This window comes from Callithrix jacchus, chromosome 1, assembly GCF_049354715.1.
Source record: "Callithrix jacchus isolate 240 chromosome 1, calJac240_pri, whole genome shotgun sequence".
NCBI classification, from domain to species: Eukaryota; Metazoa; Chordata; class Mammalia; order Primates; family Cebidae; genus Callithrix; species Callithrix jacchus.
The window spans coordinates 91,860,000-91,875,856 of NC_133502.1; the positions used below are offsets into that span (position 1 = coordinate 91,860,000).

Below are 15,857 nucleotides of genomic sequence, written 5' to 3' on the forward strand. Positions count from 1 at the left end.
CCTAATTAAACTAAAGAGATTCTGCATGGCAAAAGAAACTATCAACAGAGTAAACAAACAATCTAAAGAATGGGAGAAAATATCTGTGAACCATGCATCTGACAAAGGTCCAATATCCAGAATGTATAAGGATCTTAAACAATTCAACAAGTGAAAAACAAATAACCTCATTAAAAAGTGGGCAAAAGACATGAACAGACACTTCTCAAAAGAAGACATACAGGCAGCCAACAAATGAATTAAAAAAATGCTTCACATCACTAATCATCAGAAAATGCAAGTTAAGCCCACAGTGAGATATTATCTTACACATGTCAGAATGGCTATTATTAAAAAGTCAAAAACACAGACATTGGTGAGGCTACAAAGAAAGGGGAACACTTATATGCTGTTGGTAGAAGTGTAAATTAGTTCAGCCACTGTGGAAAGCAGTTTGGAGATTTCTTAAATAACTTAAAACAGAACTATCATTTGACCCAGAAATCCTCTCACTTGGCATATACCCACAGAAAGTTAAATGATTCTACCAAAAAGACACATGCACTTGTACATGTATTGCAGCACTATTCTCAATAGCAAATACATGGAATCAATTTAGGTGCCCAGAAATGGTGTATTGGATAAAGAAGATGTGGTACATTTACACCATGGAATACTATTCAGACATAAAAAAGAAGAAAATTATGTCCTTTGCAGCAACAGAGATGCAGCCAAAAGCCATTATACTAGGCAGATTAATGCAGGAATGGAAAAATAAACACCACATTTTCTCTTATAAGTGGGAGCTAAGCATTGGTTATACATGGACATAAAGTAGAAACAGTAGACACTGGGGACTACTAGAGAACAGATGAGAGATAAGGGCTGAAAAACTACCTGCTGGGTACTATTCTCAGTACCTGAGTGACAGAATCATTTATACACCAAACCTCAGCCTCATGGTAATACACCCATGTAACAATCTGCATATGTACCCCCTAGATCTAAAATAAAAGTTTATTTTTTTAAAAGGCTCAGATTCAAGAAGCCCTATGAAGCAGGACAAATACAAAGAAAGCCAGGCTAAGGCAGGAGGATTTCTTGAGCCTAGGGTTCAAGACCAGCCTGGACAAGATAGAAAGACCCAGTCTTTTTTTTTTTTTTAAGGAAGAATAAAAGAAAATAAAAAGAAATCCAGTCACAGGAACACATCAGTGAAGCTAAAGAAAAAGATAAACAGAAGAAAACACTTTTATCAACAAGAACAACCAAAAAGACAATTTTCTTCAAAGGAACAACCATTAGATTGCAGTTGATGGCACAACAGAAACAAAGGAAATAGACGGCATTGGGATGGTACCTTCAGAGTGCTAACATAACTGCCAACATAGAATGTCTTTTCCAGCCAAAATATACTATAAGAATGAAGGTAAAACTAAGACATCTTTAGACAAAAAAAGAAAAAAATTAGAGAGAATTCATCGCCAGCAAACTTTCACTAAAAGAAATACAATTATTCACTAAAGGGTATTTTTCAGGTGGAGATAAAATTATTCTAGGTATGAGTTTGGAGATGTAAGAATAAAGAAGAATAGAAAGGAAAAATATGCCAATATATCTAAATAAAATATCTGAATAAAAGTATAAAACAACATAAATATAATGTCTGGTTGTATTTAAAATACCTGTTTAAGATCTACTTGAATTTTTAGGTTATATATATGTATAAATGATTTTTTTTCCGAGACAGAGTCTCTCTCCGTTGCCAGGCACCAGACTGGAGTGCAGTGGTGCAATCTCGGCTCACTGCAACCTCTGCCTCCTGGGTTCAAGCAGTTCTCCTGCCTCAGCCTCCCGAGTAGCTGGGAAAATGATTTTTAAAACATATTAAAAGAAATTTTAAAAAACTATTTCTGCTCCCAGCCAAGATGAGATTAAAAAGACTGGATTTGTCTTCAAACCTGTAACAACAAAATCTACAAAAATTCTTCCAAAAAAATCAAAGAAAAAGAAATACTTTGAACTCATTCTATGAAGTCGGGATTATCCTGATAACAAAACTGGACAAAAACATTTTTTAAATTGCAGATAATATCCTTCTAAAACAGAGATGCAAAAATTCTTAAAATTTTAGCAATCAAATTCAAAAAGTATGTACGAAGTTACTACTTCATGACCAAGTAAGAATTATCCCAGAAATGGAATGTTGGTTTAACATTTTAAAAGCAGTCAATGGCTGGGCACGTGGCTCACGCCTGTAATCTCAACACTTTGGGAGGCCAAGGAAGGCAGATTACTTGAGGTTAGGAGTTTGAGACCTGCCTGACCAACCATGGCCAACATGGTGAAACCCCATCTCTACTAAAAGTACAAAAATTAGCCCTTCACAGTAGTGAGGACCTGTAATCCCAGCTACTCAGGAGGCTGCAGCAAGAGAATTGCTGGAACTCAAGAGGTGGAGGTTGCAATTGAGCCAAGATTGGGCCACTGCACTCTAGCCTGGGCAACAAAGCAAGATTCTATCTTTTTAAAAAAAAGCAGTCAGTGCAATTCACCATTTAATTGTCTCAATACATAAAGGAAAAAAGGAAAAGAATTTGGCAAATTCACCATTCATTCCTGATTTAAATGAAAGAACTCTCAGCAAACTTAGAAGAGGAACATCTACCTGGTAAAGGGTCTCTAAGATGGATCAACAGCTAACATTATAATGAAGATGAAGACGTTTTCCCATGATGAGAAAGAAGATGGATATTAGCATCTCACTACTTCTATTCAACATTTTACTGCAGATTTTATACAACATGATTAGGCAAGAAAAATAAAATGGCACTCGGATTGAAAAGGAAGAAGTAAAAATAGTCTTTATTTGTAGATGACATGTTTACCTATGTAGAAAATCTAAATAAATTTACGAGGAAAACAAAAGATAATAAGACTAACAAGTGGGTTTGGCAAGGTTTCAGGATATAAGATCAATATACAAAAATCAATTGCATTCTACAGACTAGAACAAACAATAAAAATTGAAATTTAAAATGCAATTTACAATAGAATAGGAAACTGAAATACTTAGGAATAGATGTGACAAAAGACCAGGTACAAGACCTGCACAGTAAAAAACCACAGAACATTATTAAGAGTTAGCATATAATCCAGCAATCTCACTTCTAGTTACAGAGCAGTTCCTCCAATAACATTGCTTTGTTCAACATCTTTTCATTATAACATTGATGGGGGAAAAAAGACAATTTCCAGTTTGGACCACTGTCTGTGAGGAGTTTGCAGATTCTCCCCTTATCTGTGTGGGCTTTCTCCAGGCACTCTGGTTTCTTCTCACATCTCCAATCTGTGCTTGTTAGTTTAGGTGAACAGATATGCCTATGTGGTCCCAGCCTGCATGAGTATAGGTGTGTTCGTGTGAGTTCACCCTGCAATGGGGTGGCATCCTTGTCAAGACTGGTTACCGCCTGGTGCCCTGAGCTGCATGATAGGCTTGGCGATCCACAACCCTGAACTGGAATCAGTAGGTATATAATCATCTTGTTCGTACTATTCTTTCTTAAATGTATGTATAGCTCACATTTATTTCAATGTTTAATATTAAAAGTGTTTCAGTCCTTACTCAGAAGTTTGGTGATATTTTTGTGACCAGAAACATACTATAGGAATTTAACTCTTCTTTATATCAATTCGCCTACTGTAAAATTGGTTTCGTTACATGCCATCCCTCCCAAAGTTGCTGTTTTAAGAACCTATCAATGACATTAAGTGAGGACTTACTGTTTATCCAAAGGAATTAAAATCAGTATCATTAAGAGATATCTGTACCTTCATGTTTATTGCAGCACTATTTACAAGAGCCAAGATATGGAAACAACTTAAGTATCCATGGATAGATGAATGAATAAATACAATGTGGAATATATATACAGTAGAATATTATTCAGCCTTTAAGAGGAAAGAAATCTTGCCATTTGCAATAATATAAATGAATCCAGAAGACATTAACTAAGTAAAATAAGCCAGACACAGAAAGACATGCATGATCTGACTAATATGTAGAATCTTAAGAAAATGGAACTCATAAAAGCAAAGAGAAAAGTGTTGGTTACCAGGGGAGGGAAGTGAGGGCAATGGGAATATGTTGATCAAAGGGTATATTTATTCAGTTACATGGATGAATACATTCTGGAAATCTAAAGTACAGCATGGTGAATATAGTTAATAATACTTACTGTATTGCATATTTGAAATTTGCTGAGTGGATTTGCAGTGTCCTCATAACAAAAAAGGTGAAATAAATCCAGAGTGAAAAATAGAATATCCAGTAATATTTATATGCATTCAAACATATTTAAGTAAATACCCAGCAACAATGATGTTGCAATGATGTATGTTGGAAGGGATGTAAATAGGATTTAAAATGTTCTATGTGTTTGGATTCACGGAGGAAAAGAGTAAAAGAACTAATTAATTTTAATCTTTGATAAATTAAAAAAATACATGCATTTCTGAAATAAGCACAAAAATAATAGTAAAGATAATATATAATTCCAAACTAATACAACAAAGAATTATAATCATAACTATGAGAAATGATTGATATGGTAGTTTGTGCTAGTAATTATTTTACAATGTATATATATATATATCAAATTATAAAGCTGTATACCTTTAATATATACAATTTTTATTTGTCAAATATACCTCAGTAAGTCTGGAGAAACTTAGAAAGATCCAAGTCAAGTATATAACTTATACAAAATGTAAAAAACACCAAAAAAAGACTGTGAAAAATTAAAGAAGAAATAAATGAGATATATATGACAAATGTGTGTGTGTATATATATTTATTTACTCTAAACTTATAAGCACATAAAAAGCAGCCTTGTTCTTATAAGCTACAAAGATTTTGAGGTTGTTTATTATTAACCAATAAAGAAATTTTAAAGTGCACATTAAAATAACCCATGAATCAAGGAGAAGATCATAATGGGAATTAAAAAGTATTTTGAATTGAGTAAAAGAGAAAATGCTATACAGAAACTTATGGATGCTACTAAAGACATGCTTAGGGGGAAATTTAGGGCTTTAAATGAAAAAAAAAAGAAAAGCTAGAAAATTCAATTGTCTATGTATCAAGAAGTTGGAGAAGGGAAATCAAAACAACCTAAAGAAAGTAGAATGATGATAACCATAAGAACAGAAATAAATAAAACAAACAAAGAAACATATAGTAGAGTGTCAACAAAGCCCAAAATTCTTTGAAAAATTAACAAAGTTCACAATCTCCTGATAAGACTGGTCAAGAATATGAACCTCTAACAGACTCTCAAAGAGTGAAATTAAACCCAGAAGGAAATACTGAGATTAAATAATAAATAATAGGTGAAGAAAATTTAAAAAGAGGTAAAGTAAAATAGGAATTGAGTGAATAAAATAATGATGGTATAATTATGACTCATTTGGGTGCTATAAATCAAGGCAGAACAAAAAGTTATAACAGACAACTATAACATGTAGAATAGGGCAATGACAATGTTCAAAATCCCTGAATTCTTTGCAAGAAAGAAATGGTAATTAAATTTACAGATTAGTGTGTTAAAATTTTTAGGTTAACAAGTAAAAATAGAAAGCATTTCTTCCAAACAAGAACAGAAGTGGAAAAGGAGGGATAAATAAATTACTATACTACTACTATTATTATTTATTATTACTTGAGATGGAGTCTCCCTCTGTTGCCCAGGCTGGAATGCAGTGGCATAATCTCAGCTCACCGCAACGTGTGCCTCCCAGGTTCAAACAGTTCTCCTGCTTCAGCCACCCAAGTAGCTGAGACTACAGGTGTGTACCATTACGCCCAGTATTTTTAATAGAGATGGAGTTTCACCATGTTGGCCAGGCTGGTCTCAAACTCCTGACTTCAAATGATCTGCCCACCTTGGCCTCCCAAAATCATAGAAAAAGCTTACAATCTTTATTTTCCCTCATAACTAGGTATGGACATGAGACTAAGCTACAGTCAACGAGCTCCAAGCTTCAGGGAAACTTCCTCAAACAATAGATGGACTCTAGAGTTTTGTCACTTTCTTCTGAATCCTGGAATTTAAATGTAATTGTTGGAGTTCTAGCAGTCTTCTCTTATCAGAAGGCAAAGAGTCATACTTTAGGGATCTTAGAGCAGTAAGCTGGAAGCAGTCTCTGTCTTTCCATTCTCCCGCCGTGGCTGCCGTGGACAACCTGCTTACAATCGGTTTATGTTAGAGAAGACTCTATTCCCACCTTGAAATTTTTTTCGGGGGGTTTTCCATCAGAGGCAGCCAAATTTAATCCTAACTGATCTAAAGACAAAGAGAAAGCACAAAGTACATCAGTAATTACAATAGATATAAATAAAGGATTAAATATACATACATATTAAATACATAGTAAACATAAATATCAAAGACAGATTGGATTAAAAAGCAGTTTAGCTATATGCTGTTTAAAACCTAAATCTAAAATATCAGGACACTCGAAAGTTGAAGGTGTTAATTTGTTTCATTAAATAAAATTAATATTTTACCAGAAGGAAAGTCAAGAAATTGCCAGTGCCTGATGTTTGGTTGGTGTTGTTTTGTCATAATGAGAGACAGGAAATTCAAGAGAAGATTATGTTTGCAAAAATAATAATGAGTTTCTTTAGGGGTCTTACAAAAGACAAGGTAGTAACTTAAGTGAAAGCAGACAAGAATAAATAATAGAGACAGGTGGAGGTCTGTGTTGGAGTGCAGGCGTTCTCAAACTTGAGCATGAATCAGAATCACCAGGAGGGCTTGTTACACAGACCACGAATTGCTGGGCCACATCCCAGAGTTTCTGATTCAGTATATATAAGAGGGGGTGAGAGACTGCATTTCTAAAAGGTATCCAGTGGATGTAGATGTTATAATTATGACTCATTTGGGTCCTATAAATCAAGGTGGAACAAAAACTTAGACAACTATAAGGTAGAATAGGACAATGACAGAGTGTTCAAAAGCAGCTCCAACTTTGAAAACCTTTACCACTCAGCTTCATGGTTGCGCTATGAGGAAATGGAACCCAAAGCTGCTTCAGCGGTTCTGACAGCTGACCACACATTAGAATTACCTAAGGCATATTAAACACACCTGGGTTCAAACTACTCCTATATAATAAGAATATTTTGTTGTTGTTTTGCTTTGTTTTGAATTACCCAGGTGATTTTAAAGGATGGCAGACAGGCTTAAACTATTCTTCACGTATTCTGACATTTAAAAAGTTAAAATCTGGAATTTTCTTTAAATGTTTCTAATTTGTACAGCATTGTACAGTCCACATAAAACAAATATGCAGGCTCTCAGGTTTGCAAACCCAGCTACATGATGAGGTGTGGCATTTAGCTTAGTTATCTGACAAGCAGTTGAAATGTAAAGCCAGGGCCTGGAAGATAAATTTGGATTGTGGTCATAGATCTGGATATGTATGTGTAACTTTAAAATGTGAGAACAAATTCAAGCAAGCAAATGCAAACCAAAAGTTTTATATTCTCCAAATGCAATAATTACTTTAAAAAACAATAGCTTTCACAGAAATCATTACTTATTACATAATAATTTTGCAATATAATGAATATTTATTATGCAACTGAAACTGGAAGGTTTTTAAATTTTACTCTTTCTCCCTCTCTCACCATATAACAAACCTGCTCCTTCTTTGCCTTTTGCCATGAGTAAAAGCTTTCTGTGGCTTCAGCAGGAGCAAAGCAGATGCTGGTGTCATGCTTGTACAGCCTGCAGAATTGTCAGCCAAATAAACCACTTTTAAAAAAATAATGAATTATCTAGTCTCAGGTGTTTCTTTATAGCAACACAAAATGGATTAACATCAAAAATTGGTACTAAGGAGTGAGGCATTTCTAAAAACATACTTGAAAATGTAAGCATCTTTGGAACTGGGTAACAGGAAGAAATTGGAAGAGTTTGCAGGGGCAGGGGTGCTCAGAAGAGGACAGAAAGATGAGAGACAGTTTGGAACTTCTTGGAAACTGGCTAAGTGATAGAAATGCTGATAGAAATATGGACAATGAAGACCAGGCTGATGAAGTCTCAGATAGAAATAAGGAATTTATTGGAAACCGAGCAAAGATCACCTTTGTTATACCCTAGCAAAGAACCTGGCTGCATTGTGTCCATGCCCTAGGGATTTATGGAAGTTTAAACTTAAGTGTAATGACTTAGTATCTGGCAGGAAAAGTTTCTAAGCAAGCAAAGCACTTAGGATGGGGCATGGCTGCTTCTAACAACCTATGATCAGATTTGGGAACAAAGAAAAAACTTAAAGTCATAACTTGTAATTAAAAGCAAAGCAAAGTGTAAAAATTCAGAAAATTTTCACCCTGGACATGTAGTAAAGAAGGAAAGAGCATTTTCTGGAGAAGAATCCAATCAGGTGGAGGAACAACCACTTGCTAGAGAGATCTGTATAACTAAAAGGGAGCCAGGTGTTAATATTCAAGGCAATGAGAGAAAGGCCTCAAGCTATTTCAAAGCCCTCCTATCACAGGCCCAGAGGCTTAGGAAGAAAGAGTGATTCTCAGGATCAGATCTAGGACTCTGCTGCCCTGCCCAGCCCTGGGACGTTGCTACCCATACCAGATCTTTCTGGCTCAAAGAGCCTTAGATACTGCTCTGGCCACTGCTTCAGAGGACGAAAGCCATAAGGCTTGGCAGCTTCCATGCAACCTTAAATCTGCAGGCATTCAAAATGCAAGAGTAAAAGAGACTTGGCAACTCCCAGCTAGATTTCAGAGGATGTAATAGAAAGCCTGGATGCCTGGGCAGGAACCTGCTGCAGGGGCAGAGCTCCCACAGAGAACTTCTGCTAGAGCAGTGCTAAGTGGAAATATGGGGTTAGAGCCCCTAATAGAGAGTCCTCACGAGGGCATTGAGTGGAGCTGTGGAATAAGGCCACGGCCCTCTAGGCCCAGAATGGGTGAGCCACCAACAGCCTGTATCTGAGCCTGGAAATGCTGCAGGCATTCAACTCCAGCCCTTGAGAATAGCCATATGGGTGGTGCCCAGGAAAGCCATGGGAAAGGGCTTCCAGAGGCCTCAGGACTACAGTCCTCACACCAGAATGCAGAGCACGGAGTCAAGGATTATGTTGGAGCTTTAAAGTTTAATGTCTACTCTGATGTATTTTGGACCTGAGTGGGTCCCATTGGCCCTTTCCTTTGGCCAATTTCTCCCTTTTGGAATGGGAATGTTTACCATCTATGAACTTGAATTTTCATTGAATAGTGCACTAGTTTCCAATGGCTGCTGTAACAATTATAAACTTGGTGGTTTAAAACAACAATTTTAGAGATCTAAAATCAGTTTCACTGGTCAATATCAAAGGAGTGGACATGTCAGCCTCTTTCCAGAGATCTTTTTGTCATCTTTTCCAGTTTATCGAGCTTTATTTTTTAATTCCTTGGCTTTTGGTCCCCTTTAACAGCTTCAAAGCCAGCATCAAAACATCTTACTTAAAATATTGATTAATTGCCAGGGCGTAGGTGGTAAGAAAAGTTATTTATATGAAAACTAAACTGAATACATTACAAACACTTAATATTATCAAATTTATAAATACATTTTTAGATAATCTGCATGAGAATTGTAAAAAAAAAAAAAAAGGAAAAAAATGTGGCGATCTCAATCCAAAAGTAGTCTACATTTGGATTGACTCATTGATGTCTTTCATGTCTTTCTGTCTCCACATTAAAGAAACAAACTGGAAACTGCAGACAAAACATTATGAGCACTATTTATCCAAGATTATTTCAAATTCCAAGTAGCAAATCCAGTTCCAAGAAATGGCCTCAACCCATAAGGTTTAGCAAAAACCTATTTAAACTCGAATAATTATCTCACAGAGGCTTTAATGTACTGTTTTAGTGACCTTACTAATCAGTTAGTGTCTGATTAGACCAGATAAGAGGTGCATCTCTCCTATCTCAGTAACACAAGCCAAAGAGAAAAGCAATAAAGGGATATGTAAAGAGCAGAAGAAATCAGAGGTGAGGAAATTCAAATTTAAGAAGAATGGCATGTGAACAGAAATTAGCCAACAAATACATATGTTCATATACTTAAATTCTGCCTTCCACTTCCATTTTTAACATCAACTTGCCAACTAAGCAGACTCTCTCACAACATACAAGATTCACTTTTCCCAAATTATAAAAACTCAAATAAGAGCAATGTGGTATCTGCTAAAAATGTAGTAATCAGAATCATAGGGATAGATTTCTTGCTAGGTCTATCAACAGGCAGACATGCTAAGGCAACAGAGAATAGATAGGGGAGCGGTCATATAACTGGAGTAGGAGAGGTTCACCTTCAATAAATGGTTCCAGGATTTTGAAATCAGGAAATATTAAAAAAAGCAGTCTTATTTCATTCGGGCTGCTATAACAAAAATACTATAGACTGGGTGACATATAAGCAACAGCCATTAATTTCTCACAGTTCTGGAGCTTGAAGTCTGAAATGAGGATGCCAGCATGGTTGGGTTCTGGTGAAAGCCCTCTCCTGGGATGCAGATTTTTAGCTTCTCATTGCATCCTCACATGGCAACAACAGCAAGAGATCTCTCTGGAGTCCCTTTTATAAAAGCACTGATACCATTCATGAGGGTCCTACCTTCATAATCTCATTACCTCTTAATATGGTTTGGCTCTGTGTCCCCACCCAAATCTCACCCTGAATTGTAGTTCCCATTATCCCCACGTCATAGGAGGGACCTGCTGGGAGGTAATTTATTCATGACAGAAGGTTTACCCTCATGCTGTTGTCATGATAGTTTGTTTTTATGAGATCTGATGGTTTTATAAGGGGCTTTTCCCCACTTTTGCTGAGCATTTCTCCTTGCTGCCATCACGTGAAGAAGGACATGTTTGCTTCCCCTTCTGCCATGATTATAAGTTTTCTGAGGCCTCCCCAGCCTCAGCTGTGAGTCAGTTAAACCTCTTTCCTTTATGAATTACCCAGTCTCAGGCATGTCTTTATTAGCAGCATGAGAATTGACTAATATACCTCCCAAAGGCCTGATTTCCTAATACCATCACAATGGTATTAGGATTTTAACATATGCATTGTGACTGGACAAAAACATTCAGTCCATTTACAGAAGCTATTTTTAATTCATCATATGACTTTTTTCCAACAATTTTTTGTTTTATTTCATGCACTCATGTGGGTGGCAGATTAGGCTCCTTTTATCTTTTCAGGAACCAGGATTAGATGAAGTTCTGGAGATGTTTGTTGTAAAATGAGAGAATAGTTTCAAGAATGGTTGAAGTCATAATCTATATGTTTGTTGGTATAATTAAAACTTTCACAAAGGGCTAGAGAAGTCACATTCAAGTGATAAACTATCCTCTTATATTTCTTGTTTCTCTCTCTGTGTTCACGTGTGTGCACCCGTGAGTATATGTGTGTGTGTGTGTGTGTGTGATTTAGTTTGTTCCTAAGAAGGAAAAATAAGATTAAACATCCTTTGCCTATTACCCTCAAGTTAGAGGACAAGCTTCTCCTCTGCTGCAGAATCCTGGCATACAATAAAAATGTACAATTCTGGGTCCAGTCCTAAAATCTGCAACCATGGCCCCTAGGTTCTCACTAAAGCCATTTTTTCCTCAGTAAGGGATAGAAGTCTAATGAAATATTTTACTTATATGCAGCCACTCCCAGAAATTTGCTATTCTACAAAATAAGCTCTCAGGGTAGGATGATGCTTACCTTACAAATATAAGTCTCAGGCCCTGTGGTTTCTAGGCAGAAAAGATCTGCTCAAGTGAGGTTATGGCTGAAGAATTACAGATGCATAAATGATACTTAGTAAATATTTGCTGAAATTAAATGGGCAGGTGTAGTAACCTGTCTCCAAAGCAACTCCTTTTGCCTACATTCAGTAATGCCTGGAATAAAGGGATTGTTCTTATATAATTATCCAATAAAATACATTTGAAAATGATCATATAAGAAATGAGATGACAAGCCAAGTATGTTATGAAGCCTTCAGCTTTCATCGCCTGGACATCAAATAAATAAGTATGTGAATCCACAAACAACTGTGACTGTGGGAGAAGAAAGCAGCAAAACACAGCTGTTTGGGCATGGCTGGAGCACCACTCTCAAGTTATGTAACAGCTGTTGTGTAATTGTGCATTTAACTCAAAACACATTTTTGAGAGAGAAAACAATTAGATTTTCCAAAAAGAAAGAAATCGAAAGAGAAATGTTGAAAGAACACAGAAGTTTCTATCTGGTCTTCAAGCATGAGACACGAAGAGTCATTGGGAATGATACTTCCTTAGAATCTAGGGAGTTGGCCCTTGCATCAAATCTAGCCTGCCTTCTGTTTTTGTAAATAAAGTTCTATAGGAAAACAACTACACCCATTAATTTACCTGTCACCTACAGTTTCTTTTAAGCAGAGTCAAGTAAATTATATCAGAAACCATCCAGCCCCGAGGCTGAAAATATTTACAGAAAAAGTTTGCAAACCCTTGTCTTAGATGAATAAAACTTATACTTAAATGCTGGTAAGGGCGACTATTCACTGAGAAAACCAAAGCTGTTGACTCTTGATCCCATATGGTTCTCTTGTGGATAGAGGGCAAAAATAATGAACAGAAATAAGAGTCCAGGTTTGGGAGTCAGACTGGCCTGAAATGACATTCTGGTCTTACACTAATAGATCTGTGACCATAAGCAAGCTGATCACCCTCTTTGGGTCTCTAAAATGGAGATATCAAATGAGGGTAGAAAGGGAAACAAGTGATGCACCTGATTCAGGCAAACTTTTTAGAAATTTTCAGTAAGTCCCATTTGTAAGTCCCATATTCAAGGGAACTGGCAAGTTTCATTAGGAAAACAAATCAGTTAATTCTTCATAATCAGAGTATCCAAAGTATTCTATCTTGTTCCTATTGTAACATTTGCTAGAGCTACAACACAATAAAGTATTGTACTTAAAATGGGAGTAACACTGTTTAACAGATTGTCCTTCAGCTAAACATTAATTTAAGAACTTGAATTATTTTGAAGCCCTGCTTAAATTTACACTTTGTACACTGCCTATATTCATAAATACAGACAACTTCCAAAACCAGGGTTACTTTAACTTTAAATGAGTTTTAACAGATGATATTGTCATATTTCTAATTGTGGTGATTGTGTGTGACAGTGTGTTCTGAATTCCCTAAAAGTCCTGCTGGCTTTTCTGCTCACATATAGAAAATAAAGATAATTTAGGGCATCTGAAATCACAGTAGGTCCACTTATCCAGCACTGAAAATACACATCGTATTTTAAAACTAACTTAGTGTATGGTGTAGATAGAAGGCCTTTCTTCCCCAAATAGCACCCTGATTTTCTGGGAGATGGACTTATTTCCTGAAAGCCTTGTACTGAAGATACCTGGCCAGGATTCTCTCCTCACCAGCTTCTACTGAGAACAGATGCCCTTTTAAACTCTTTTCAATCCTCAAATCCTCTGATTCCAAATCTGTCAGAGAACAGAAAGTTACATAGTAGCATTAAAAAGCATAAAAAGTCAAAAAAATAATAACTGGCCTTAGTGGCCAGAGCAGCTGCTGCATACCCTTATCACAGGTTTCAGCTTTGTAAATTAATTCATCTGCAAATAGTGCACTGTCTCCAGATGCAACTTCGATGCTGGAGCACTGGTTTCTTAAGGATTTAAGTTTAAAGTCAAAGCCTTCCTGCCCTAGGTGTTTCAAATAAGTAGTGTCATTTTCTTTTTTTTTGCTCTGAGTTTCTTCATCCAATCGTATCCGAGTATGCAAATAAACTTTAGCCCGTGCGGATAAAAAGGAGCAAATAAAGCCAAGTGCTCTATCAGAACCTAATTGCTGAGCCAGTCACCTGTGTTCCAGGAGCCGAATCAGAAATGTCATCCTCCGATGTGCCAGACCTACCTGCACTACTCACTGATTTGAAGATTCAATACACTAAGGTGAGTACAACCTATATTTCCTGCTTTGACTCGGGTTTGCAAAAACTACATTTATTTAAAGCCTAAAAGGTCAATTTAAGTAAACTTGTGTAAAGAGCCCTTTGCAAATATAAAAATAAAAGGCATGCAAAATGCAGGTCTTGGTTTAGTGCCCTGATCAAATATGATCTAAATCATATCAGACCATCCTTCATAAATTTATTTCTTAAAATATTTCCAAGTGAAAGGAATTATCTTCTGTGTGAACGGACTCTTATACCAGGATTCAGAGGACTTTACTAAGCAGTTCTATCAACTTCAGTATAGCTGGCATGTATGATAAGAGAGCAAACTACTCGCTAGAGAAACTTACTGGAAAGAACCAACCGAGTGGGAAACAATAGAAAGCAAACAAGGAGAAAGAGAGCATACTGACATAATGTAACTTTCCGATATGTTTAATAAAATGAGTGTTAAAATAGGGGGACTTGAGTCTGATAATTGGATTCAAAAAACTTCAGATGGACTTGCATTATTTTGCATATTTGGCGGGGAGAAAATCATTATTCCTTCAGCCACGTTTGTTGCCATTGGAGCAGATGTGTAATTGTTAACTGATAAATATTTAGAGAAACAAGAGCAGGAGCTAGGTCCAGACTTTAAAATCCGCAGCTAGGGGGAACTAGGAAATGGATCCTGCTTGAGTCATTCTGAGAGTAACTCTGAACTTTGTCTGTTTCACACTGCTTTCCTGTCAGATCCTAGAACTCCAAAACAAACAAATAAAACACCGTCCAACCAAAATTACTTAAAGTTATCTTTATGGTGTGATGCAGAAAGTATGGTAAGAAATTAACTCTGGCAACTCAAGGGAGAGCCATTTTGCTGTCTGAATTAGCCAACAGAAAAACAAAGGGCATTATAATTTAATGATAAAGTAAAAGCCCCTGCTGTTACACATTTATTTCCTTACTTGTAACCGTGGAAGATTTTGAAATCCTAAGGTCTCTTGCATTTTCATTTTCATAAAGCACAACGAATGAGGAAGTTGCTCAGCTGATTGGCTTTTTTCCTCAGGAAAGTGTCAGCAGAGATCAGATTGTGCTTTTAACATGGTTGACCAGCAGCTATGAAGTGTATTTTAAGGTATTGTTATCACGAGGTTTTACTAAAGGGGAAAGATTTTTCCATTTAATTTTACTACAAATGGTAACATGTGAATCCATACCCTCAAACAATTTACATCTTGGCAAGGTATGCCCAAAAAATTGCAATAGTCCAGTCTCCCTTATTTTCTTATTCCAAGTTTGTCACTCCCAAGAAATTTCAATTCAAAAAGGTACATTTAAAAATACAGTTCGTGAAGCTCAAAATTGTTGGCAATGCTTAGATTATTCTATAACTATTATTAATGGGAATTTTGTGGTTTTCTTTAATGATACTACCTAGGAAGGTATTTTGGCAGTCTGAATGTCCCTGTCTCCCCACTTCTCTGGCTTTGCAGAAGTTTGCAAAGTCTTCCTTGTGTATTTCAAGGAAGTTCTAATGTAAATAATTTTCCTGCTGAATTAAGCTTCGCTTAGTAGTCACTAATTAAGCATGTAAGAAGCAGAACTAGACAAATGAGATGGTCCTTAAAATCTAACATCCTTAAAATCTAACATGCAAGCACAGATCTAATGATCCCTTAACACAGAGAGATGATTTCGAGATTGAAACCTGTTCACTTCAAAGTCATGGTGCCTTTAGGGAAAATGACTGACCTAAGTGTCCAAAAGAAGGCAAGATTCAAAGAGCAGGCATTTTGCTCTGTGTTTAAGAACTTTTCAGGGTAAAAATACCCAAAACAAGTCAGTCAGTTTTGATTT

At 36.3% G+C, this 15,857-nt stretch overlaps 1 protein-coding gene across 14 annotated transcripts in view; it reads left to right on the forward strand.

The window, feature by feature from the left end:
* Positions 1-15,857, forward strand: part of ALDH1A1 (aldehyde dehydrogenase 1 family member A1) — a 179,371-nt gene that overhangs the window by 107,050 nt on the left and 56,464 nt on the right. For 6 of the 14 annotated variants that reach the window (XM_078366526.1, XM_078366535.1, XM_035302420.3 and 3 more), the window contains one exon: positions 13,931-14,010. The exons of 1 other annotated variant lie outside the window; for it this stretch is intronic. In XM_078366526.1, coding sequence (XP_078222652.1) covers positions 13,945-14,010 — 66 coding nt within the window. In that variant the 5' untranslated portion in view covers positions 13,931-13,944. Of the gene's footprint in view, positions 1-3,341; positions 3,510-13,930; positions 14,011-15,857 lie in introns of all 14 variants that reach the window. 7 more of the 14 variants (XM_078366499.1, XM_078366494.1, XM_078366505.1 and 4 more) reach the window with 2 other exon arrangements.